Here is a 25,954-nt window from a genome sequence, read left to right as displayed (position 1 = left end):
TAAATAAATACACCAAGTATTGTGCATTCAATAAAATGTTAAGACTTTAAATTCATTGTCTTAGCTTAATATATGTCACTGTCAAATAGCAAATAGATACTTGTATTCCTCAATCTATTGGTGTATTTCTTTATTATTGCCGTCATGGAAACACAAAACAATACAGTTATTCCGTGGTGGGTCTTTAACCATTTTCAAGAGGGTCTCGTTGCTGTCATAAAGGATACCTGATAACTTGTATATCTGATAACTTGTAATCGTCTGAAGACCTTAGATAACATGCTCATGTTGAATACAGCATGACACTGAAGCATATGAAAATTAATTTAAGATGTATTGCTAGCTCCACGATCTGAATAAAGGTTTAACTTACAAAAATGTTTCGTATGAATGTCCCGGGTGATTCTTTTTTATGATTTAGGGCGGGCGTCTTAAATCAGCATTGCAATGTTTGTGGCTAATGAAAAAGGCATGTGTGTGTGTGTGTGTGTGTGAATTGTATTGAATGTTGGTTTTAAAAATGAGAAAATCGAACTAATGTGGCATAGCTTTACATTAAAAGATACCCGATTGTTTTGAACGACATTTTCTGTTTCTGGACTATTATATGGTTTAGTTCCCTTGAATGCATGCACTGAAAAAAAAGAAGTAGTTGGAATAGAACCTTTTGTTCTGTTCTGCATGGGCTTCAGACAGATATGCATGCATCAATTTTCTGTATGATAGTTCAGGTAAGATCATGCCGAATATGTACTTGTATCCCTTTGAAATGGAGACATGGAATTCGTGGTAAATCACGTTAATATGATACAGGGGTTTCTTAAACGACATAAATTGTTACTATACAGTGTAATTGTTTATAGCCAATTTAGAGAAAATACAAAAACACCAGAATTACAATAAAATGAAATTGTTTTGTGTGATTCTTTTGTGTTGTTAGCAACATTTCTCCGAGAACGATCAAATGCGCGCTTAGCTTGTGTAGAAAAAGAATGATAATTAGATGGTTTTCAGTACATGAAAAAGTCGAAGGAAGGATAAGTGTAACTCGAAAACGAAGTAAATATCATTTAAGCAGTGTTTGTTACATGCAGGTATCATTTAGTGACTAATATAGGGAAATTTTAGACGTCCTACCTTTCTAGTGTCTCATTGTCACAGGGGCAATAATTATTCAAAATGACTTTTTGGCATTTTTTCTCGGAAAACATCGTTGTAATAATTCTAAAAGTATATGGCTCACAGACCTATACAGTATCCTAGGTACGTTACTTCCACATGTAGGCACCTATGTGGTTTCGCTTATATCTACGTTCCAAAGTGATGGTTCAAACTTTTAGATGTTAAGGTCAAACCAAACATACTGTATCGGAGCGTATTGTGGGGTCTTACATAACACCAGTGCACCGAGATTGCCTACCTAGCGGGGAAAGTATACATTTTTCCGAGCACGCGCCGGGGATAGTTATTGCATGACTGCGGCATTTTCCTTTGAAGTGTTGTGTTTTCTAAATTCTGGTATCGCCACGGTTAGCCGTGCTCTAAATTCCGTTGCACACAGGTATCGCTCAGTTTTCTCTGTCTGGGATGCACATAAATTACTAGTAGCAAGTGTTGCTGTGATAAGGTATTGAGAATTGATAAGCTATTTGAAATAATTTATTACTGTAATTCTGTAGTTTAGTTCTCTACATCTTGATTTAAAACTTGATTTTTAAATAACATAAAAATATAACTGCAAAAATGATTATGATATTCTATTCAGTTTAAAATTCAAATTACGTTTCTGGCAAAGCTTTACACTTATGCTCTAATTTCATTGATACATCAAACCTTCTGCTTGTCAGGTTTGTTGATAAAATTAGCCATGTGGGAATTGTTTACATTCTCTATTTCTCCGGGGTTCGTGACCTCGTTAGCGCCGCCCCCACCCCCCGGCAAATTCAAATTTTTAGCAGTTAGTTTAAATTAGTTTTGAAACTCTATTTCACAACTTTTTGCTTTAAAAATAATTACACCAATTGATAAAGAATGTTTCAATTTTATCTATGCACTTTTTTATAACTTTTTTTTTCAGTAGGCCTAGTTTATTTAAAATTTTGAAAAAGGGATCTCTGATGTGAAGCATGCACAATTTTACATCTTCTAGCTTTTAAATAAATATGGCAGTTGGGGGTTTATCATGAAATGTTTCTAAGGGAGGCTCAAGAGGGGAAATATTTTTAAATATTTCAAATTTAAGATATTTAAAACGTGTTCAGTTTACTGTTTTTAATCATGCAATAAATCAGTTAGACAATACATACGCGTGTGTTACCGGCGAGTATCATCATTCTTGGGAGAATCTCAGGGAACGTAATTTAATAGCAAACTCGCCTCTACGAGGCTCGTTTGCTACCCAAATTACGTTCCCTGAGATTCCCCCGCGCATGATGATACCAGCCGGTAACACACTTTTATGTATTATCTAACTTATACATATTCCTGTCTTTCCCTAGGGAAAAACCTTGTCTAAAATAGCGTGCATTAAGGTGACGTCACATAGTACTAGTACCATTGTGACGTCATAAACTTTATACATAATGTCAGGAAATACTCAAACCAATTTGTCTCCACGATCTATTTTGAACAAGATAGGCAAGAAAAATGATCTAACATGTCTGCCTGTGTAAGACAGCTGTTTTCACTACCCTGGGAGAGCATGGATAAAAAACCTCGCTAACGCTCGGTTTTCAATTCCACACTGTCCCTCGGGTAGGAAAAACACCGTCTTAAACAGGCAGGCATGTAAGATCCTTATATTTTTGCCTACCTAGCGGGGAAAGTATACATTTATCCGAGCACGTGCTGGGGATAGATATTCCTGTCTTTCCCTAAGGAAAAACCTTGTCTAAAATAGCGTGCACTAAGGTGACTTCACATAGTACTGGCACTATCGTGACGTCACAAACTAAATAAATAATGTCAGGAAATAGTCTCCACGATCTATTTTGAGCGACGTGATAGGCAAGAAAAATTATCTAACATGTCTGCCTGTGTAAGACAGCTGTTTTCCCAACCTTCGGGACAGCTTGGATAAAAAACCTCGCTATCGTTCGGTTTTCCATTCCACACTGTCTCTCGGGAAGGGAAACCCCCGTCTTACACCTGCAGGCATGTAAGATTTTTATAATCTTGTATGTAAAACAGACAGACAATTTGTTATATTATGCTTTTAATTATCTTTACAAAGTTGCAGATCTACTCATCTTGGAAAAAATTAAATAGTTCTACAGTTCTACACATTTATAATTTTTTTCTATATCTAAATAAGAAGGGACGACTATTTGTCTTGTTAGAAATTATAAACCTCTACAGTATGTCGTACGAGTTCAAATGTTTTTCCGTACATTTTACCATTCTTTTTCATTCTGATATGAAAACAAAAACATGAAGATTTTCAGTAAAACAAGGCAATATTGATGTCACGTTAATCTTTTATTTGGCGCTATAAATGGCTGGAAAGAGTGCTATCAAATTTGATCTATTATTTTATATTAAAGACGTTTTAGAATAGAAATGTTTAATAGAACGGTGTTAAGCTTATAAAAACACACATTGAAATGATCCATCTACTGTAACGCCTTTAATAAAATCTTAATTGAACATGGTTTTGTGTTTACGTCACGTCGGCCTACTATATTTCACCATAAATGTTCTTTTCCTAATTCATCAATTGTTTACATTAAAGACATATAAGAATCATAAAAAACATATAACAGGTGCATGTTTCAACTTATCTAAACACTCCGAATCAGTTATATGCCGAGCGTAATTTAATTCTGCAGGCGACTAACCAGATATATTTAAACACGGTTCTGCTGTATTTTTTTTTTCTGAAGAACACTTAATACTGGAAACAGTGGGTTGATTATGATATAATATATCACCACTAAAAGACAACAAGGAACCGACAATATATTAATCTGTCAAATACAGGTAAAAGTTCCATATATTCTTAAATACAGGTTAAAGGTCCGGATACATTCCAGTTCCCGTTGTATTAGTAAAATACAATAGAGTAATTATAATAGTAGCTCGGTCTGGTGTGCTGTATTCGGCTCGAGTGGATTTTGCCAGATCGGATCTCACGAGGCTCACAACTACCGAGTGTGATCCGGTCTTGCAAAATCCACGAGAGCAGAATACAAAATCCCAGATTTAGCTACTGTTGTTATAACCCTTTTAATATATGCCTTATTTAAATCTTTGTCGATGTTAAAATAAAAACGAGTAAAGTTTTTATGTGCGCTATTTATAGAAGTGTGTCAGATTATGCATATAAAATGAAAGTAACCCGGTAACATACAATACAAAAGGTACAATACGGATATTTTTTTCTGCCTGTACATATTGTCTTGTGAAATACACACTGCATTTTTGACAGAATTTATATAGGTATATAATAAAAATGCATGTCCCATGCATTTGAGTTCTCGATGTAGTTATTATACACAGATTAGAGTCCCATGTACTCTAGTTCTCGCTGTAACTGGCACATGACACAAGGTTGACAGCATTCTGTAGCTATATAATCTTTACAGACTGATCCCTGAAAATAAATAATTGTCTTAGTATCACTTTCAAGCAACTTGTATTTAAAAAATAAAAAGTCCTTCATCATCAGACCGGTTCAAGTTTTTTAAGGAGATGCACAGTGAACAGTATATTACTTACTCGTATATTACTTATAAACAAAGATACATTCTTCATTTATACGCCCATAGTTTCAGTAAATTTCTCACAGAAGAAAATTTGTGAATTTGTGAAAATTAGCTATGATCTATGACTATTGAATATGTTAAGAATAATCGAGATGAATCCGACTGCATTTCGTGGATGCAACTTTTCATTAAGTTTTACAAACCCTGATACCACCAAGAGTTCGAACACGTGTACGGATAGTAGCGATTCCCCCGGGAACACAACATGTCACGAAAGAACATTCTCCAAGCCTAGCGGAGATATCAGCTAGTACGCAACTCGGGCAGCACCATGTCCACATACCTGAAAATGTGTCAAAATATAAACTAGTACGTATCTCTAACAGTACGTTGAACGGTATGTTCATGAAATAGCCCGCATTCCCGAAAGTATGTCAAAGTGAATACAAGCTTGAACACATCTCGGAAAGTGCATTGACCACATACCCGAAAACATATTCTTCTAGAATATCTGCCTCCAGTAAAAACTTCAGGTTTATATACAGTCAAAACAACTGACGGACTATATTTTTATAAAGAGTTCGAAGTTATCATTTTATCATTCTATGAAAATAGATCAGTTAAAAATTAGAAATTATTCTACTGTATTCCATTTTACCTGAATAGACTAGAACGATGACAGTGAGTTGATCGACTTTGATTTTGTGCATTATAGCGTTTTTACTTTTTAGTCAGAAATTTGGTATTTTAACCTGTTTTAACCAGTCGTTGATCTAAACCATTCATGTTGGAAGGAATTTCGTTGACTTGTCCTACACGGAAATAGAGTATCTTTAAGGTAGAAACAGTGGGTATTTGAATTCAAGCATGGCTTCCAATTGTATTTTATCCAAGTAAAACCACTATGCTTGTTTTGTACATGAGCGCTCGGTTAGCGCCTATTAATTGAATTACACAGAGCTGAGGAATGTTTTATGTACTAAGGAATCGTGTGTTTCTGAATCAAGCAAATGCGTAGGAATTTGCAAATCAGTAAAAATCTGAATGGTTTATTTTTGCGTCAGAAAATATTTTAAAAAATATGTATTGACAGATGTTATTGGCTGCAGAATAAATATAATATTAGGTTAGGTCTTTCTGAACTTAAGTTTATCCGACTCGTTCCCGAAAAGTTTATTCCCCGAGGTTCATACACTTTTATTCGACTCCAGAAAGACAGTAACCTACTATTCTTTATGTCTTGCCCAGATAGGTGGACAAGAATACATATTTTCGGCATGCAGTCATAGACACTGTCAGCCAGAGCACATTAGACTATACATGGGATGCACTGGAGGATAGTAGCAACAAGTGCACAACTAACACAACACATGGGCTGGAAACACACACTTTGTAATGAAAGTGACGGTCAGTAACATACTGGCCGCATACAATCACTTTGTCGTCAGTTACATATGGACCACATACATGTAAATATGCACAATAACTTCTTGGTGGGTGCCAAAGTTAGACAGCGTATCACTGTACTGTAAAACATAATTTTAGTTAAGAATGAATATCACATCCTGAGATTGTTTAGCAGTAGTGCAGACAATCAGATGAAATGCTTTTGATATAGAGTAGTCAAACTCTTTCAAAGGAAAATTCATGCGGTAAAATTATATTTACTGTAAGGAATCGTGTGTTTCTGAATCAAGCAAAGGCGTAGGAATTTACAAATCAGTAAAAATCTGAATGGATTATTTTTGTATCAGAAAACATTTTCAGCCAGTGCACATTAGACTATACATGGTACGCACTGGATGATAGTGCAAGGGCACAACTTAGACAACATATGGACCGAAAACACACACTTTGTAAAAAGTGTTGGTCAGTTACATACTGGCCACAGTGTTGGTCAGTTACACACCGGCCACATACAACCACTTTGTCGTCAGTTACATATGGGTCACATACATGTAAATATGTACAATAACTTCTTGATAAGTACAAAAGTTGGACAGCATATCATTGTTATGTAAAACATGATTTTAGTTAACTTAATGTAAGAATGAATATCACATCCTGAAATTGTTTAGCAGTAGTGCAGTCAGGTGAAATGCTTTTGATATAGAGTAGTCAAACTTTATAGGAAAATTAATGCGGTAAAACTATATTTTTCTATATACAATTTGTACCTACATTTTCCAACATCATCAAAACAAGAGAAAAGTCCACTGCTCCATTCTCTATGTCCGTCTTTAAGGCCAAGGATACGGTCGCTCTTAACGGCTGTCGGTTGCTGGACGATCACGGTAGTGGAAGTGTGCTGTTGGGGATGCATCATCATTGGTTGCGGATGTTGGCCGTATTGTTGCTGGGGGTTCATTTGATCTGGATCATATGGTTGTAACTGTGGGCCTTCTTGTACAAATGGCTGTGGCTGCGGACCTTCTTGTCCAAATTGTTGTGGCGCAGGACCTACTTTTCGTCCATGTGGTTGGGCCTGAGGTTTACCATTTCCATAGTCTGATGGTGGATCGCTCATCTTGAAATATGTTCAAGCGCGATTACTCCTGAAAACCAGTATATATATATATGTATATATATATGAGCACCACCTATACTTTCATGAATTAATCAGTACTGTTGATGTCTGGTGCTATACGTGGCAAGATATATATAGTTTTAGGAGAACCGTTGTGTAAAAACAATTAGGGGGGAAATGTAGTAATTTTAGTATCTATCCATTTTTTTGAGCTATGTAATATGAGAGTATAATATGCATTACGAGGAGCTTTATGTTTTTTGTCTATTTCCACTAGTGTCCATCTGCAGTCAAACTAAGCTACAAATCACGAGCCTCGTGTCGAATGATATTAGAAACCGCAAACTACGAGCAGAGCAATATAACAAATAGTGAGCTTTGTTATCGAGCATCTTTTGGAAAATCACGAGGTCATGGTCGAGCGATGTTAGAAATAAGGAGATTAGTGTCGAGCTATGTAAGATCTTGAGCAATGTTAGGAGTCGGGAGATGTTAGAAATCACTAACACTCTGTGTAGGAATGTTATAGATCACAAACTAGAATCGAACACTGTTAGAATTAGCCAATTCCATGTCCAGCGATGTTAGAAAGCATAAGTCTCGAGTCGTGCGGTGTAAGAAATTTTGGGTCCCGAGGCGGAAAATGTAAGACATCATGAGCCCCGAGACGAACAGTACAAGAATCCATGGGATAAAAGAAAAGGCAAGAGGTGTTACAAATCTTTCGCACCTTGTAAAACGATTTAAGACTCGTCAACTCCCAGTGTAAAGACATAACAAATTACTCTAGCCAATGGCCAAACGATGGAAGATCTCACGAGTTATATGTCAAGCGATATAAGATATTACCTGTTACGAGTCGAGCAATACGAGATATTAACAGCGACGAGTCAAGTGAAGTAAGTTCTCACACGTTACGAGGTGAGCGATGTAAGATACTATCAGTTACGGATCGATTGGTGTAATATCTCATTAATAACGTGTTGAAGGATATAAGGTCTCACTAGTTACGTGTCGAAGACTTTAAGGTCTCACTAGCTACGCGTCGAAGGATATAAGGTCTCACTAGTTACGCGTTGAGGATATAAGTTCTCACTAGCTACGCGTCGAAGGATATAAGGTCTCACTAGTTACGCGTCGAAGGATATAAGGTCTCACTAGCTACGCGTCGAAAGATATAAGGTCCCACTGGCTACGCGTCGAAAGATATAAGGTCTCACTAGATACGCGTCGAAGGATATAAGGTCTCACTGCTTACGCGTCGAAGGAAGTAAGGTCTCACTAGTTACGCGTCGAAGGATATAAGGTCTCACTAGCTACGCGTCGAAAGATATAAGGTCCCACTGGCTACGCGTCGAAAGATATAAGGTCTCACTAGTTACGAGTCGAAGGATATAAGGTCTCACTAGTTACGTGTCGAAGGATATAAGGTCTCACTAGCTACGCGTCGAAGGATATAAGGTCTCACTAGATACGCGTCGAAGGATATAAGGTCTCACTGGCTACGCGTCGAAGGATATAAGGTCTCACTAGTTACGCGTTGAGGATATAAGATCTCACTAGCTACCCGTCGAAGGATATAAGGTCTCACTAGTAACGCGTCGAAGGATATAAGGTCTCACTAGCTACGTGTCGAAAGATATAAGGTCTCACTGGCTACGCGTCGAAGGATATAAGGTCTCACTAGTTACGTGTCGAAGGATATAAGGTCTCGCTAGTTATGTATCGAAGGATATAAGGTCTCACTAGTTACGCGTCGAAGGATATAAGGTCTCGCTAGTTATGTATCGAAGGATATAAGGTCTCACTGGCTACGCGTCGAAGGATATAAGGTCTCACTAGTTACGTGTCGAAGGATATAAGGTCTCGCTAGTTATGTATCGAAGGATATAAGGTCTCACTAGCTACGCGTCGAAGGATATAAGGTCTCACTAGATACGCGTCGAAGGATATAAGGTCTCACTGCTTACGCGTCGAAGGAAATAAGGTCTCACTAGTTACGAGTCGAAGGATATAAGGTCTCACTAGTTACGTGTCGAAGGATCTAAGGTCTCACTAGCTACGCGTCGAAGGATATAAGGTCTCACTAGTTACTTGTCGAAGACTATAAGGTCTCATTAGCAATATGCTTATGTGTTTGAACTATAGGGATCAAAGTGTTTTTGAAAAGCAAGTCTGGGTGTTTGGATTTTGCCGACTTTCTCTAAAAAAAGATCGTGGATTCAGATTTTTCCAGGATCTGGACACTAGCCAGGTTCTTGAGCAAGATAAGATAGTGTCAATGTATTTGTTTAGTTTTGCTACAGTGGAGGCTGGATTTCAGCTATAATATAAAGACTTGTTTCATCAGCAAAAATCTTGATTTTATAGCCGATATTTTTAACGATGTCGTTGAACCTAGTAAAGAGCCTTAAATATATCAACCGAGTTAGAAGACCAAGAAGAGGTGAAATAATCATACTGGACCCACTTGCTCCTGGAATCTCTCACGCCAAGACGGGACAACTTGCAAAGAAGACCGCGGTGCCAAACCCTTTCAAACGATTGTGCTATGTCAAAATACAGCAAGAACTTTCTTTCCTTCACCAAGAAAGTGGCATAAAATAGTTGGTTAACTGTAAAGTGGCTTTTCACAAAGCCTGACTGGTTTGGAGTTAAGAGGTTGTTTAAGATTAAGTGGTTTTAAAGACATTTATGTCTACAGGGTTCCATTAGTTTCCCGATACAAATGAGGAGTGAAATTGGGCGATAGAGGGTAAGACATCTTAAAGATTGGAGTAACGTTGGAAACTTTCTACTGTTAGGGAAATGTAGAAGAACGAAGGAGTGTATTAAAGAAGGTTTCTCGAGGCTGTGTCAAAGCAGATGCGCCTTCAAGTGACTAACCAGGTCTTGACTAGAAGCCTTGAAAGGATCAATGGATGAGATGTCATCGGCGAAATCTTCAGGAGTTATGCAATGTTAGAGAGGACTGGTACTACAGTGTCAGTAACAGGTGAAAGATAGGTATCTTTATCGTCAACCATGGATTGTGAGCAAATGTAATTCAATCTTTTGTCGATTTGATGTTGCTTCTTGACCATTATGGTTAAGTGGAGGCAAATTGTTGATTGTTTGGTGTTAAGTTGCTTGCATAGTTTTAACCAATCTTTTGCACATAAGTTCTCAGACTTGAGTTTTTCATTAAGTTTATTCTATACTTTGTTTATATTTTCTTATGAGTTTGGTGACTTTGTGTTTGATTTTTCTACCTTTTGCCAAACTTATTTGTCGTGTTTTGTTGTTTAGCTTTTTGTGAACTTTGTTGCGTTTACATAAGTTTTCATATGTTATTTTTCATCTAATAAACATCTATGGGCCTTAAATTAGCAGTTTTGTTAAGTATAACTTTGGTAGCTTTCAAGAGTATTGTGTCTGTAAAAGATTCAGCAATAGGTTCTGAATTAGGATCAAATAGGATAGATCCGCAGTCAACCGAGTTTGGTTTATTTACGTACGTCGTGTAGTGACCCTTGTCGCAGAGCTAAATACGCATTTTGAAACTGTAAGGTTTGGTTTACTTAACTTTAAGACCACTATAGTGTGCATTTAGGGATAAAATCAGATCCACAATATTTGACTTTCCAATTTAATTGAGAAAATACATACATGTAATTTAAATATAAGGCTGATTTCTTTCGCTAACATATTAAACGTCTGATCAACGAAACCCAGTCTGGACATAGAGCGGGATACAATAAAATTGGTTCTATTTTGCAACGTCTTTAAACAAAATTGTCGTAACAAAAAAAAAAAAAAAAAAAAAAACACACCCAGGGAACTGTATGTAGTGTTTGTAGATTTCAAAACCGCTTTCAACAGCTTTTACTTCAGTAAACTTTGGTACATTCTACAAGCTGCTGCTGTTCAAGGCAAGCTGTGCAAATCATTCGAAGCATGTATAACTTGGTGTAGTCATTCGTTCGTACACATATAGTAATGGAATGTATACAGATTATTTTGAATGTCCCATCCGCTTGATTTTACATTCTTTTTAAATGAACTTACTGACCAATTGGAAAACGGTGATATAAAGTGGGATACCCGAATTAGGATTTAATACTTTTCGCTATGAATGGAAATATTTCAATACTTTTGGAAATTTCACAACTGCATGGCTTGACTAATAAACCTCGAATGACAACTTCTACTACCAAAAAAAACAACAACTCATATTTGCCGCCAAATCGTAAACCCGATTATTATTTCCTAAATACAGTATATTCTACCGATAGTAAATTCAGTTGATTTGATAATCAACTGCTTAATCAGTGTGCTGTCTACTATAGCTGTATTAGTACCGATCGTATTTGTACATGATAAATAATACATCCAGTGAACTTTGCTGATTACTTTTCTGAAAACATTACAACTTCTATGAGTCTCTAACAGAAACCATATTAACATTTCTTTTGATGTGCAAATACATATACCGTTTTGAGAGATGTCTGCTTGTCAGAATTATGAGGTTGTACTGTTACTTTGGAGTACCTGCTTCGTAAATACTCATTCGGCTATTTGACATTATTCATTGATATAAAATGATGACACGACACTTTACCATTAGAGTCGAGCACCCTCAAACATTTGTTCAGTTATACATGAGAGGATAAAGTGTACCGTTATCGTATAATTTGAATGTAATCTTCAACACAGCGATAACTTATGTATCTCTTGTACCTTTTTTTCAGACTATTTCATATTAAATTTATCTACATCGTATATTCATAAACAGTTTTTACGCAGTTTCTCATCCAAGTGTATCTAATAATACACAGTATTGCAAACTCGAAATGCCTACGGCTCTATCTCTGTTATTCTGCTGAACGTAATTGATACTTTTCACCGTTTTTGTTATAGGAAGCTGATGTTGGAGATATTTTTGAATTTGCAGTTAAAAACCAGTCCCTAATACTAAAGTGATTTCCCTATATCCTGGTGTATACAAGTAATATCGTAAGACTTCAATTTGGGAAGATTTAAAATTTACCAATTCGAGTTATGAGTAAATAATTCATTAGTACATTAAAAACAAGAACTGTCACAAGAGACAGCACGCTCAACTATTTCGGTGCCGGATAGTGAAACTGGAAACATCTTAGGGAGCTGGAGCTGTCACTGTAGTGTTTAATAACTCCACTGTGGTATATATTGGGCAATAGCTTAATTCTTTGTCAAATGTATTTAGTAATAACATAGATAGAGATGAAATGTATCAAAACATTAAATAAATATAAAGGGACATAATCCATGGAAAATTTCTGTAAGATAATGTACCGTTTGTTTTATCATGAACAAACAGTTTAAGCTTGAATCAAATCTATTTAGTAAAAACTGAGACAGAGCAAAAGTGCACCACAATTTGAACTTGAATCTCTTAGTTAAAGGGGCACATAACTGATAACATATTGATGCTAGCGTTATGGACAATGTGTCATATGTGGGTGATGATGTGGAACAATCATTTTAAGTTTGAATCAAATCCATTCAGTAACAATAGAGATATCGTGAAAAAACATAAAAATTAAACCGAAATTTTAAGCAATAAGGGGATATAATTCATGAAATATTTGCGTCACAGTTATGGCCTTTGTGTCATATGATGAGGACGATGATTGGAAGAACTCTTGTAAGTTTGAATCAAATTCATATAGTAATAACAAAGGGAAAGTAAAAGGGCACCACATTTAATATAAACAGTGAGCATAATTCATGAAAAATTAGTGCCAGAGTTATGGACTTTGTATCATATGATTTGGATGATGATGTAGAACAACTGTTTTAAGTTTGAGTCAAATCCATTACGTAATATCTGAAATAGAGTGAAAGTGCATCGTGAAAGTGTATCATTATTTTGACCTGAAATTCTGAGTAAAAAGGGGTTGTGTTTGAGGGCAATTCATGAAATATTGGTGAATTATCCTGTCATATGTGTCGAGAAGAATAATTTTCATATGTGTCTTATATGCTTTCGTTGTCACCTTTTCTGTAACATATAAGAGCTCAGCTTGAAACTTGCCGTATTATATAGTGACTACGAGCAAGAACATAACTCTTATATCATTTGTCAAAGTTATGCCCTTTTGTATTAAAATTGATTTTTGATTAATTTTGTTAGGTCCACCTCTTCTCAAAAACTTTAAAAGCTACAGTTTAGAAACTTTGCACGCCTATTTACCATCATTAGATGACTACGCAGACCAAGAACCATAACTCTAACTGCATTTTGCCAGAATTATAGCCCATTTTGTATTTAGAAATTCTGAACAATAACACTTTACTTTCATTCTGACCAGCACTTGCAGACGAGCGATGGCACCCGTAGGCGGTGCTTTTGTTATTCAAAGTCGATGTGATATGAATATAATCCGTCTGAATGAGCCGTGGTGACTAATCTGGTTCCCTGTCCAATATTGGTTCCCATTCAAAGTTCGCAGGGGACCAGTCTACCGTGGTGACGAAACGAAAAGAAATGAAAATTTTGCGTTGAGAATTGATAAAACAGAGATTACAAAAATTTAAAATAGATGAAAATTATAAAATATTTAGTAACTGCATGTGATAACAAGAGCATCGCCTGCGGATTCCATCGCTCGTCACTAAGTGCTGGACAATATGTAAGAAAAGAGTCATAGTTCTTGGCATTCTTACTCAAAGAACCAAGATATACTAACTTTCTAAGTAGAAAAAGGGCCATAATTCCGACTAAATGCATATTATAGTTATGACTCTTGGTCTACAGTCACCTAATGGCGATAAATAAGTGTGCAAATTTCAAAGCTGTAGCTCTTATAGTTGTAGAGAAAAGGTGGACCTAAACAAAAAAACAAAACAAAGAAAATCATATTTTCTAAGTACAAAAAGGGCCATAACTTTTACAAAATGCATACCAGAGTTATTGTTTTTGGCCTACTTAGTCACCTAATGATGATAAACAAACGTGCAAAGTTACAAAACTGTAGCTCTTATAGTAGTACAGAAAAGGTGGACCTAAAGATAAAATTTAACCAACGCTGACGCCTACGATCAAGTGACGACAATACCTCGTAGATTTTTTAAAAATATCAGACGAGCTAAAAATCACAGTATGCTTGCTACCAGCTCTACATACTTAGTTTATTAAACTCTGCCTTACATCCGGAACAAATGAACCAAATACATGTTTTAATAACATACAAGTCAGTTCAGATATGGATGTGAAATCTGCAACTGGAGAGATTTCATCACATATGCATAAAATCCAATCAGAACCTGACATTGTCTAATTCGACGGATATTTCCATTGGCTCTACCCAATATAAGCAGAGACTGATATGAAAAGTTCTTTGACCAGCTATGTACTCTTCAAATTAAATGAATTTCAAAAGAATTCTTCATCCCATACGCTGATCACTCATATGAATTACGATAGTCTGGCCAAATTAAAGAATTCCTGACATATACATAATGTTCATAAAATGTTATTCTTGTACTATCAGTGTTTATTGAAACAGAAGTATACATTCAACGCCAATGTATAACTACAAAAAAGAAAAACAAGAGCTGTCACTATTGGTGCCAAATGCCCCCGAATTGGGCCCAAGAATGCCACAGTTGTATGCTCAAAAATCACATATCATTTTGTGACCTTGACCTAAGGGACTTCGGTCATAAGTGTGACACATCTTCTCAATATGGTTAACATTTGTGTCAAATTATTTTCAAATCCCTTGATAAATGACAGAGTAATGGACCAGACAAGAACACCTTTGACTTCTAAGTGTGACCTTGACCTTAAACTAGGGGTCTTGGTCTTGTACAAGACATCTCATCTCATTATAGGGAACATTTATGCCAAGTAATTTTAAAATCCCTTCATAACTGGCAGAGTTATGGACCGGACAAGAAACAGACCATGTTAACATTTTACCTCTAAGTGTGACCTTGACCTTGGAACTAGGGGTCTGAATCTTGCTCATGACACGTCGTCTCATTAAGAGGAACATTTATGCAAAGTAAATTCAAAATCCCTTAATGAATGACAGAGTTATGGACCAAAATTAAGTCAGACACATGGACACTTAAAATCACACTGTGGATAGGTCATTCGAACATTTTGCAGTCTCTTCTCATTCACATACTGCTATTTGTTGCCATAAGTGTTGTAGAAATGTTGAAAATAAGACCGTTCACTTCTCGATTCGTGTGTAAGTAACTAAGCTGTGGATGGAAGTTTTACATACTCTTGGAAGTCAAATGTACTCTGAATTTATCTTAAGTAATCCTGTTATTCAGTATTAACACATTGTAGATACCTGGTCAACAACGTTGATGGTGCATTTTTTTTGGTGTGTAATCATATAGTTATCTAAACTGCTGTTTTAATATTTCTCTTAAAAACTTTGCTTCTTCACTTTGGTCCCTTATATTTCTCCCGTTAAAGGACTGTATACAGAAGCGTAACGTGGCGTGTTTCTGTACTTGCCCATAACAAGGTTCTCAGTATTATCCTTACTTCCATTTATATCCTTTAGAATGTTTCCATGTTCCATTCCACTATGTAAAGATTGTATTAATATAGTAACTTCTGTTTAAGAATATGATACATAACCATCGTGTCTTGTTAGAAAAAATATGCATTGCCGTTGTGTAATAAATCACATATAACTCTTTTGTTATGCAATGCCTGTGCAGCAGGGATGTGCCTAATTATTTTCAAAAATAATTAATTATTTTCAATTACATTGAGAAAATTGCTAATTAAATTAAATTAAATTACAAGCCATTTTCAAAAAGTAATTAATTAATTACAATTACTTTGCCAAAAGTAATTAATTATAGTTAATTATTTTTATCTCTAACAATTCAGTCATTTGCAAAACAATTTTTATTATTCAACATAATTATTTACAATTCAAAGCTTTTTTGACAAAATGTGCGTAAAAACAGAAAATCAGATCATTTACTTAATACATGCATGTTAATATCAGCAAATGTCAGCAAGAAAACATATTGAAATTCAGTCATTCAGTTCGTATCAGCAAATGTACACTGACATTCATATGAGACAGTATCCTGCAACTCACAAAGGTAATACCACGACAGAATAAGTTTCTATATTAGTTTTTCTGTACATTCCTAATTATTAGGTTTAGTGACTAAAATGTTCACCCAGTGATCACACTTTACAGAACTGAATAGGGAGTAACACCTCTAACACCTGATTGTTGATACAACAATACCTGTCAGCTATTTACTGTCACTGTGGAAATTTCACACGCCCATTGATCAGTAAAAAAGCCAAAGTAATTGAAAGTAATTAGATTTAATTGACAATTACAACCCAAATCTAAGTCAGTAATTAATTAATTTCAATTACTTTACTTTAGTTTCTGCTTAATTATTCATTATTTTCAATTAGATCAAAATTTGTAATTAATTATAATTAATTAAATTACAATTATAATTAGGCACATCCCTTTCTGTGAGCATATGATATATAATGAAGTAATTACGTAAGGTTTTGAGTAAATATGACATTTATTATATGCCTATATAAATTCTGTAAAATATTGACTTGTATTTCACAATTAAATATGAACAGACAGAAAAAAAATCCGTATTGTACCTTTAAATTTTCGTATTGTACCTTTTGTATTTTATGCCGCCGGACTACTTTCATTAATATGCATGACCTGACACAGTTCTGCAAATAGCGCACATAAAAACTTTACTTAGTTCCATTTTAATATCGATAAACATTGAAGATTTCGTTCAATAACAAAACATCAAAAAGGTAGAGGTATATAATAAAAGGCTAAATTCTGTGGGATATAGCATGGATAATCTCCGGACCGTTTAGGTGGGGATTGACCCAATCATCCGGTACGGTTTGCATGTTGTGATGCATTTCACAGGTATCATACTGATTAATTATGTCTGTTCAATATGTAGGATATCTTCTGTTCTATTCTGTTCTAACCTGTAACTTTGATAGGTCAGTTAATAGTTACTTTTTTACGCTATTGTACTTTGTTTCATGTTTAGATCTGCTTATCTTTAATTTAAAACGCTGCGTATCTTATTACCGTAATGTAATTTTAAATTTATTCTATAATAGTTCAATTACCATTTTTATTGAACATTATATGAATGCTTTTATGTAAAGCACTTTTAAACGTATTTTTATATGAAAAGAGTGCTATATAAATGTTTTATATAATAATAATAATTATAATAATTATAATAATAATAATAATAACAACAAAGGCTACAGCTTAGAGGATCAGGAAAGTTTTAACCAAAATAATTAATAATAACCAAACTTAATTCGTAAAAGGCCATTATATTGGAGAACATGTGAGAATATTGCTTGATGTTATTGAACAAGAAAACAAAATGGACGAAGAAGGTATTATCTTCTTTACAGACTTTCAAAAAGCATTTGATAGTATAGACCACTCGTACATGTTTAATCAGAGCTGCCCTATCCCGTGTCAGCATATCTATATGGTTTCCACAATGTTCTTCAATAAGTATGGTTATAATTTATGTCAGTGCAGTTTCTGTCAAGGACTTCCTTATCAAACAAGATTATTTAAAGCATACAACGCAAATAGCAGAATTTTATTATACCCATATATAGTCCAAAATTTTTGAAGTGTTATTGAACTATAAACTTTAAGATACGACTGATCAGACTTTGATCAGAACTGTTTTATTGTAAAACAAAATAGTATTTGTGTTATTTTAAGCTGACAATATTTGCTTTTAACTTTTCATGGCTTGAATTATAAGAGCTGATTAAACAACATTTTCTCACAAAACAATAAATTACATGTAAATACATATAAGTAAACAATGTAAAATTGCCAAAGACCAAGGGAGACTACTTTTATATAGCACATTTCAAACAATATTAAAGTATGATATATATATTTTTTTTTAAATATCGTCATGCCAGATGATATTCATTTGAATGACACTCTTCTGAGAGATTTTCATTTGAATAACACCCGGGTGATATCCGTTTGAATAAGAGCTGCCGGGTGATATTCACTTAAATAACATCAAGTGATATTCATTTATCAATGATACCCGTGCCAAAAAGCGTTCCAATTATTTGACCATTTGACAGAGTTTACAATGCTATGCAATACAGCGTTAAATTAAAGTCGGTCCTAATATTAGTACGGGGGCCAATGAGGTCTACCATGCACCCCCAGACTTTTTTATAGGTACCAAATGTTTCGGCAGGACCAACTCTTTCAAAATCAAAAATGTTCCCATGAAAAAACTCTTTTGAACTATGTATGATTTCACTGTTTCCATGGTAACCGTTCATTTTTTATAAGGACGATCATATAGATGATCATCAGTCATATCTTGGTCAGTTTTAGTGATAAAACAATAAAAATGGTGTTAACATGGAGCTAAGACATTGGCCTTTAAAAAGCAATATTTTTATGTTATATAACTAATTTGCATATTCATGATTATTCATGTAGGGAAGTTGGCAGTTACTTGCGGAGAACAGGTTTGTACTGGTACAGAATCCAGGAACACTGGTTAGGTTAACTGCCCGCCGTTACATGACTGAAATACTGTTGAAAAACGGCGTTAAACCCAAAACAAACAAACAAATTAATGAGAATGTTAAAAAATAACAAAATTTTGTTAAAAAACAACAACAACATTTTCTAAGTTTCAAATCAATTTGAATGTTCTAATCAGCTTTGTTCTGGTCTAAAGTCTTGAAGTGTTTTATAATGTATTATTTTGTTATTTTATGGCACATTTGTTTACTCAAAACTGGATTTGCTCAGCTAATTTGAATAAAATGAACCAGTGTCACAAGCAACGAATAAAATTCTGAAAACCTAAAACTGAATAAAATGATATAATTATTTTTTTGTCGATGAAAAACCAATTTTTATGCGGTCTATAACGTTTATAAACATAGAATAAACACTTTATTAAAGGAAGAATAAAAATGTAACATACACTACACATGTTACGTTACCATATCAACAACATTGTTGTATTGCATCAATTATTCTGAAAATATTTCATAAACCTGATTAATATTACTTATTTTATACTTTTATAATACAATATACTTCTTTACTTGTCAGAGAGTGTGATAAGTTTTCCGTAACACACTTTAAAAGACGTTACCACTACCATTGTTTTTAAAAAGATATTTGAAAAGAAGTTGAAGCCCAAATTGTCGCATACTGATTTCTTTAAACTCTTTGCTGTTAGTTTTAAGAAGATTTTCTTCTGTTATTTCAGAAATAGCTTAAAATATATATTGCACTATCCATGTAACTCTAATTTTAGATGGCATTTCAATAAAACACGCAATAATATCCATCTGTGCATCCATAATATTATGATCATACAGCTGATATTTTCAGTCTTTCTTGTTAGTAAAAGTCAAGTTTAATAAAAGGTCTTTTTGAATTTTAGAAAAAGTAGCATTAAAAGAAAACAAACAAAACCAACACTAGCTTTATAGGATGAATCATAGGGTCCCTAGTCAGGTATCTGGATGGGGCCTTTGCTCTCCGTGACGATTAAATAAAGACATCGTGTTTAAAGTCAGCTTAGTAGAAGTAGACTTACACCCACTTGTACAATACGGAGAACTTAGCACTTGCCTGCAGAGAACTGAGGAGTTCCATTACAGAATCCATGGACACTTGTTATGTTAACTGCTCAACATTACATGACTGAATTTCTTTTGCAAAGTGGTGCTAAGCCAAAACTAATAAACAAAAGAAAATATACTGGTATTCAAAGTAAACACTTTAGATTTAAAACTAAAACCAGCTGGACAAATAGTTTTAGTGATACCAAATCAAAATATAAGAAATATATAAAACTTGATACATACGAAATAAAGAAGATTATTGCAGTCATTTTAAAACATTTACAAAAATGACAAAATGTACAAAGTGTTTTTTGGTATTCTAAATTGTACAGACAAGGACTAAATGTGTTGGAATATTCCTTGATATACCGTAACATTAAAAGAAACTCTTCTAAGAGTAACTATGCATCAATCATAACAAAAAAGTTTGATTATCAATAAAGTTACATACCAAAGGTTATGACAAAAGACATTACATCTCTTTGTCAAAAGTTCAAACTGTAGCAAGAAACTCAAGAGAATGATTGCTTCAGAATCAAAGTGTAATCAAATTCCATTCATAAAAATAAATTGATTTTGAGAGGCTATGATCTTCTTTTGTCATTTGCTTTCTCTTTTATGAATGGTATGCTATAAAGCAGCATATTATTTATAACAGATAACCAACAAGAGAGCAAATATGCTATATTAGGTAACACTAAAGTGAAAACATCGTAAGTAACATCTTAATCAAGACATGCAGAATTTGATCCTTGTAACACTACTGCCTCATAATTTGTGCATTCCATATTTTTCAGGCATTTTATCTGATGTTAAGTTCAAATTTTAAGAAATCCATAAAATTATTTCGATATAACAGAACACTGTTTAAGCTAGTGCTAGGGGTATGAGGGCAGTTTCACATTTCACTACATCTAACGAACAGACATAATCAAATCAAGTCAGCTGATATTTTGCTCGTTGTGTTGTTATGCTTCAAAAGGATGCGCTTAAAAACAAATTGCTATCCCTTAAAATACCCTTTAAGTGCCATATGATGGTTTTAAATAGTTTCCCTGTACTCACTTTCAGTGTTGTTTGATTTCGGGTCCTTTTGGACTATACTTACTAAAATAGAATTCCTCTTAAGCCAGTGCTAGGGGGCGTAAGGTGCTTTTCACACTTCATTACCTCTCATAAACAGCCATGATCCAACTGAGTTTGCTATTTATTTGCTTAGTTACGATGTTTGCTTCAAAGGGATCTTCTTAAAGTCTATTGCAAAATGTTTTCAGCAACTCAGAAGTGTCGTTCATACAGCACTCAGTATCTTTCTATCAGTTTTGAATAGCATTATGTGATTGTTTTCCTAACAATTTGGTTTTCACAGACTTATTATAATATCATTCACATTCTTTCCTGCTTTTTCCAATTTTATAAGTTTGAATTTAAAGATTACTTGAAGTACCTGAAATTATATTTTGTTTTTTCTTAGTTTTTGTTCAGTGCAGCTTTTCAACCAGTAAGCCCATGACTATCTCAATACAATTCGTGCGTTTTTGAAACTAAAAAACAAAATGCTTTATTTCTCACGTAAATAACTGCGATGATGCACTTCACAATAACACAAAACAAGATAAATATTCCATTAAAACAATTTTTATGAAAGGAAGCCCAAATTGTAATCCTATTATCAGTGTATGAATGTTAGCAGGGATGTATACATTATTAATATATACAGAATATATACATGAAAATATATTATCAATATAAAATGTACGTATTGACAACACTATTGAAACCATCAAATTAAAGAACAACATATTTGAGAAACAGATATTAGTATAATTAAACTGATCAATGCATTAATTCAAAATGAAAAAGGGAACATTGAATGTGTAATGAATGATTCAGATGATTTCTTTATTGACAAAAGTGAAGAAAGAATGTTAACATTAATACTTTAAAGTTTTAACAAATCCATATCATAATATTGAATTCAATGGTTCAGATTTCTTCATATATATTTCTAAATACAGCAAAGTGCAGTGGTAATGTACTTTAAAGCGCCGTTATGGAAAAAATCTCATTGCTTGGAAAGTATGGAGCTGTACTATTTTGTAGAAGTATTTAACAACTTGAAAACTAAATATTCCTCTACCATTTTCTGAGAAAATAATGATACAATGAAACAAGATTAGTGGAATGGTAACGTACCATGTGTAAAGTATGTATCAAACAGATTCCTCCTTCTAATAAGTATTTACAATACTAGTATATTTTTATGTGCTTCAGCTTAAATAACACAAGTTTATTGATCACAGTTTAGTTCGTAATGTTTGTTCAGTTTTAGTTATAATTATCTTGTTTTCAGCGATGTTTGTTTCAGCATAGATTAATTTAAACAAATTTGCTGAAATACCTAATGTAAAAAAATATTTACCTTTACGGTAATAAAATACTATTCTAGAAAACAATGAGAGACATTAAGACCAGATCAAAGCTGTCTGATCTATATTTTTAAATAACTTGTGTAACAAAACAAGGCTATTGAAATGGTAACGTAGCATGTGTAAAGTATGTTACATATTGATTCCTTCTTCAAAAAGGTGTTCAAACTTCATTTCCAAACAATATAGCTCACATAATTGTTATTTCTTTGATAACATTTAATTATATCATTTCATTAAATTTTAGTGCTATCTTGTTTCCTGAGATGTTGGTTTTGGTTATGGTTAATATTATGCAAATTAGCTAAATATACCTACTTTGGAGTAAAAATGTTACCATCAGTGTTACAAAATACTATTTAAGAAAACACTGAGAGACTTTCAGAACAGATCAAAACTGTTTGGTACGTTTAAATAGATTTAAAACTTAAAAAATATTATTTTCTAATAAAATGTTGTCATTTTGTAACAATCTCATTAATATTCATGAATATGCAAATTAGATAATTAACATACAAATGCTGTGTTTTAAAGGCCAATGTCTTAGCTCCATTTGGACACCATTTTATTGTTTTATCACCAAAACTGACCAAGATATCACTGATTATCCTCCATATTGTCGTATTTTTCCATATGGTTCTGTAGAGTCTGTTTATAAGAGATAATGAAGCGGAATTCTATTATGGCAAAAACTGGACTTCTGGACCAGAAAATATAATAACGTTGAGTATAAGTACGGCGAGTCTTTTTGCATCCGCCGTTCGGCACTAAAGGACTGCTGCTGCGATAGTTAATAAGTTAATAAAATATTGGAAGTACAGAATGCAGACTGATTTTATTGAAAGATTTACAGGTTTTTATGATACATTATTATTCAACTTTACAATATTACACCTGTATTAGACCAATTGCAAACATCATATGAAACAGACAGAGCTAATACAAAACATAACTGAGCCAATATGAGAAAAACAGGGCTAATACGAGAAAAACAGGGCCAATACGGAATTCAAGCATTTTGATTGGTTCAAAAGAGAGGACCAATACGGAGAAGTCACTTCCGTTAGATTTTTAAATGACGCCATTTTGTTTTACATCAGAGTTATAGATAACATTTTTTTCTTTCACATTTTGACAAAAAATCATTTAACGTATTCATGTAATAACCAAGTATAACTGAGCGAGGTGCAGATTACAATGATACATTCGCTTATTCGGTATTATGTAAAATGCAAGTGTTTCCTGTCAGAAATTCTGGCAGTTGTCAAGGAAAATAATGAGAAAACACGGAAACTTAAATAGAAGGATGAGACTTATCTTTAACAGACATTTTGATAGTGTAAACAAATAGCGATTCAAATGCTGGAAAATGGATGAATAAATTGGCGAACAAGAGTGTCAGTTGTGAACTGCAAACAATTTCGGATAAGAATTAAACGAGGCATGGGAGTGTATAATGTGTGCTTGGTTGGTTGTATTATCTTGATCAACACATATGTGTACAATTTTGTGTCTCGTTGCCTGCAGCCTAAAAGGAAATGACTTTTAAAGCAGTTTTGTCACAGTTCACATGATAAGATAACTCACTACTGTAAAGAAAATAAATAGGAATTCAAAAAATAAGGTAAGTTCTAGTTACTCTTGATTATGTCACATCAAAAATATCTCTCAAAATTATTCTCAAGTACCCACATACAACTCATTCTGTTTTACCGGCTAAAATGATTATGATTTCTAAAATAAGTCTAAACAACTTGTCAAGATTTTTCACCTGAAACGCGCATAGCTGCCATAAGGTTACTCACTCACTAGTGAGTTCTTGTACTGTTACCGCCAACAGTCGAAAGTTGAATAATAATATTATCATTAATCAAGCGATTTCATATTGGCCTAGTTATTTGTCCTCGGGCAGTCGTACGGCCTCGGGCCAATACGACAACCCTTGGACAAATAACAAGGCCAATATGAAGTTGCTTGATTAATAACATTATGTATTTAACAGACTTCATAATTATTTGCTGAATGTAATTTTGTTGTAAATGTTTGTACGGATTTTTTTACTAAGCTCAAAAAGCATTACCCAGTCAAACATTTAAACACTGTTTTCTATAAGTTCTTTATTTAATGTAATTTCTTTGAATATTACACAAAAGATAAAAATATTTGATCGCATGATTTTACCGATCCTTAGCTATGAATCAGAGGTATGGGGTTGTCACAAAGCACCTGGCATTGGAAAGGTCATTAAAGGCCTTTAAAACATGAGGTCTTGGTGTAAGTCAATAAACTAAAACATCTGCAGTTGTAAGATTCTCCATTAGTGATACGACAATGGTACAGAATTATAAAATTCCCTAACTCTCTATTACACAATTAAACGTTCAAATGAAAATCTGTTGAATGAATGGTAAAAAAAAGAAACAACAACGACACCACCACCACCACCAACAACAACAACAAGCGTTAATAGACTGTTGTCACACTGGGACTTTTTGTATTAACCCTTACCCTGCTTTTCTATAATGAACTTGTCCATATTTCAATTTGGACAGTAACATTAACTGTTAAAAGGGGTGCTTACCAAAAAGATACTGCTGACTGAATGGCAAACAGCGCAGACCATGATCAGCCAGCACGGATGTGCAGGCTGATCTTGGTCTGCACTGGTCGCAAAGGCAGAAACACTTTCCGCCAGTTGGCTAAGTGTTAATTGAATAATGAAAATGTTACAAATGTGCATGTCAGTAGTACAAAAATAAATGGTCATCAATTGCAACAATGGTTTGCTGAACTTAGTACCTTTTCTAAACGGAAAAATAAAAGTTATTTCGAAAATATTTATTGATTTGGATTTATAATAAGATGTTTCTTATATAAGGTAAACTATAGATAAAGAAATATTGAAAGAAGCCAATTTTTGTTTACCAAATATAGATATAATATTAAAGGAATTAAGTTGAAATAGAAAAACACTTTAAATAATGTGACCAGTTTATAATGACTCGAAAAAATCATATTTACCTACACATTATTGGTTTTAGCCTAATATAAATAAATGCAATCTACCCAGTGAAATGTAATTATTAATTCATCAAAGTTTGTAAGTACGGCAAAACAGCAAAGGATTGAAAACTAGTTAAACTATATGTTTAAATGTTATGAATATGTATAAACGTTGACATCATGAATTAAAAAAATATCAAAACATTGTTTATACTATATTTTCTGTATTTTAATATTGTATATAGATGTGTAAACCGCCACAAAGTTATTTGGTGGTGAACATTTATGTTTGTCCCAAGAAAATATTTGATTTGACTGGACTTAACGTTTTAAAAGTTTTTTTTCTGATTTTCAACGATTTTTATTTCATCAAACTTCTTGCAAATAATTTTACAGTTAATATGCAGCACATGGCAAATATTGTAGTTATGTTTAAATAGCTATTAAAACAACAACGCTAAGAAAGAAAAAGATAACTTACCAGTCCACGACTTGAAAACCAAACAGAATTATTTTTTTGGGACCATATAGCAGTTTTGTTTACACCAACAGTAACGATGGGCACGGTTTGTTTTCTTTTGGCTAACCTGAGCGAACATTTTTCATATAAGGTGTGTTC

At 33.8% G+C, this 25,954-nt stretch overlaps 1 protein-coding gene across 1 annotated transcript; it reads right to left on the bottom strand.

Annotated features, from left to right (window-relative positions):
- Positions 1 to 1,644: 1,644 nt before the first annotated feature.
- On the bottom strand, positions 1,645 to 25,954 carry LOC123525249 (cornifelin homolog B-like). Its single transcript, XM_045304140.2, has 4 exons — positions 25,817 to 25,954; positions 6,885 to 7,258; positions 4,907 to 5,046; positions 1,645 to 4,591 (listed from the first exon to the last, which is right to left on the bottom strand). The coding sequence occupies exons 2-4, from the start codon at positions 7,228 to 7,230 to the stop codon at positions 4,499 to 4,501; spliced, it is 579 nt and encodes a 192-aa protein (XP_045160075.1). The 5' UTR covers positions 7,231 to 7,258; positions 25,817 to 25,954; the 3' UTR covers positions 1,645 to 4,498.

Source organism: Mercenaria mercenaria, chromosome 3, assembly GCF_021730395.1.
Source record: "Mercenaria mercenaria strain notata chromosome 3, MADL_Memer_1, whole genome shotgun sequence".
Classification (NCBI taxonomy): domain Eukaryota; kingdom Metazoa; phylum Mollusca; class Bivalvia; order Venerida; family Veneridae; genus Mercenaria; species Mercenaria mercenaria.
This window is presented reverse-complemented; position numbering and strand designations above follow the sequence as displayed.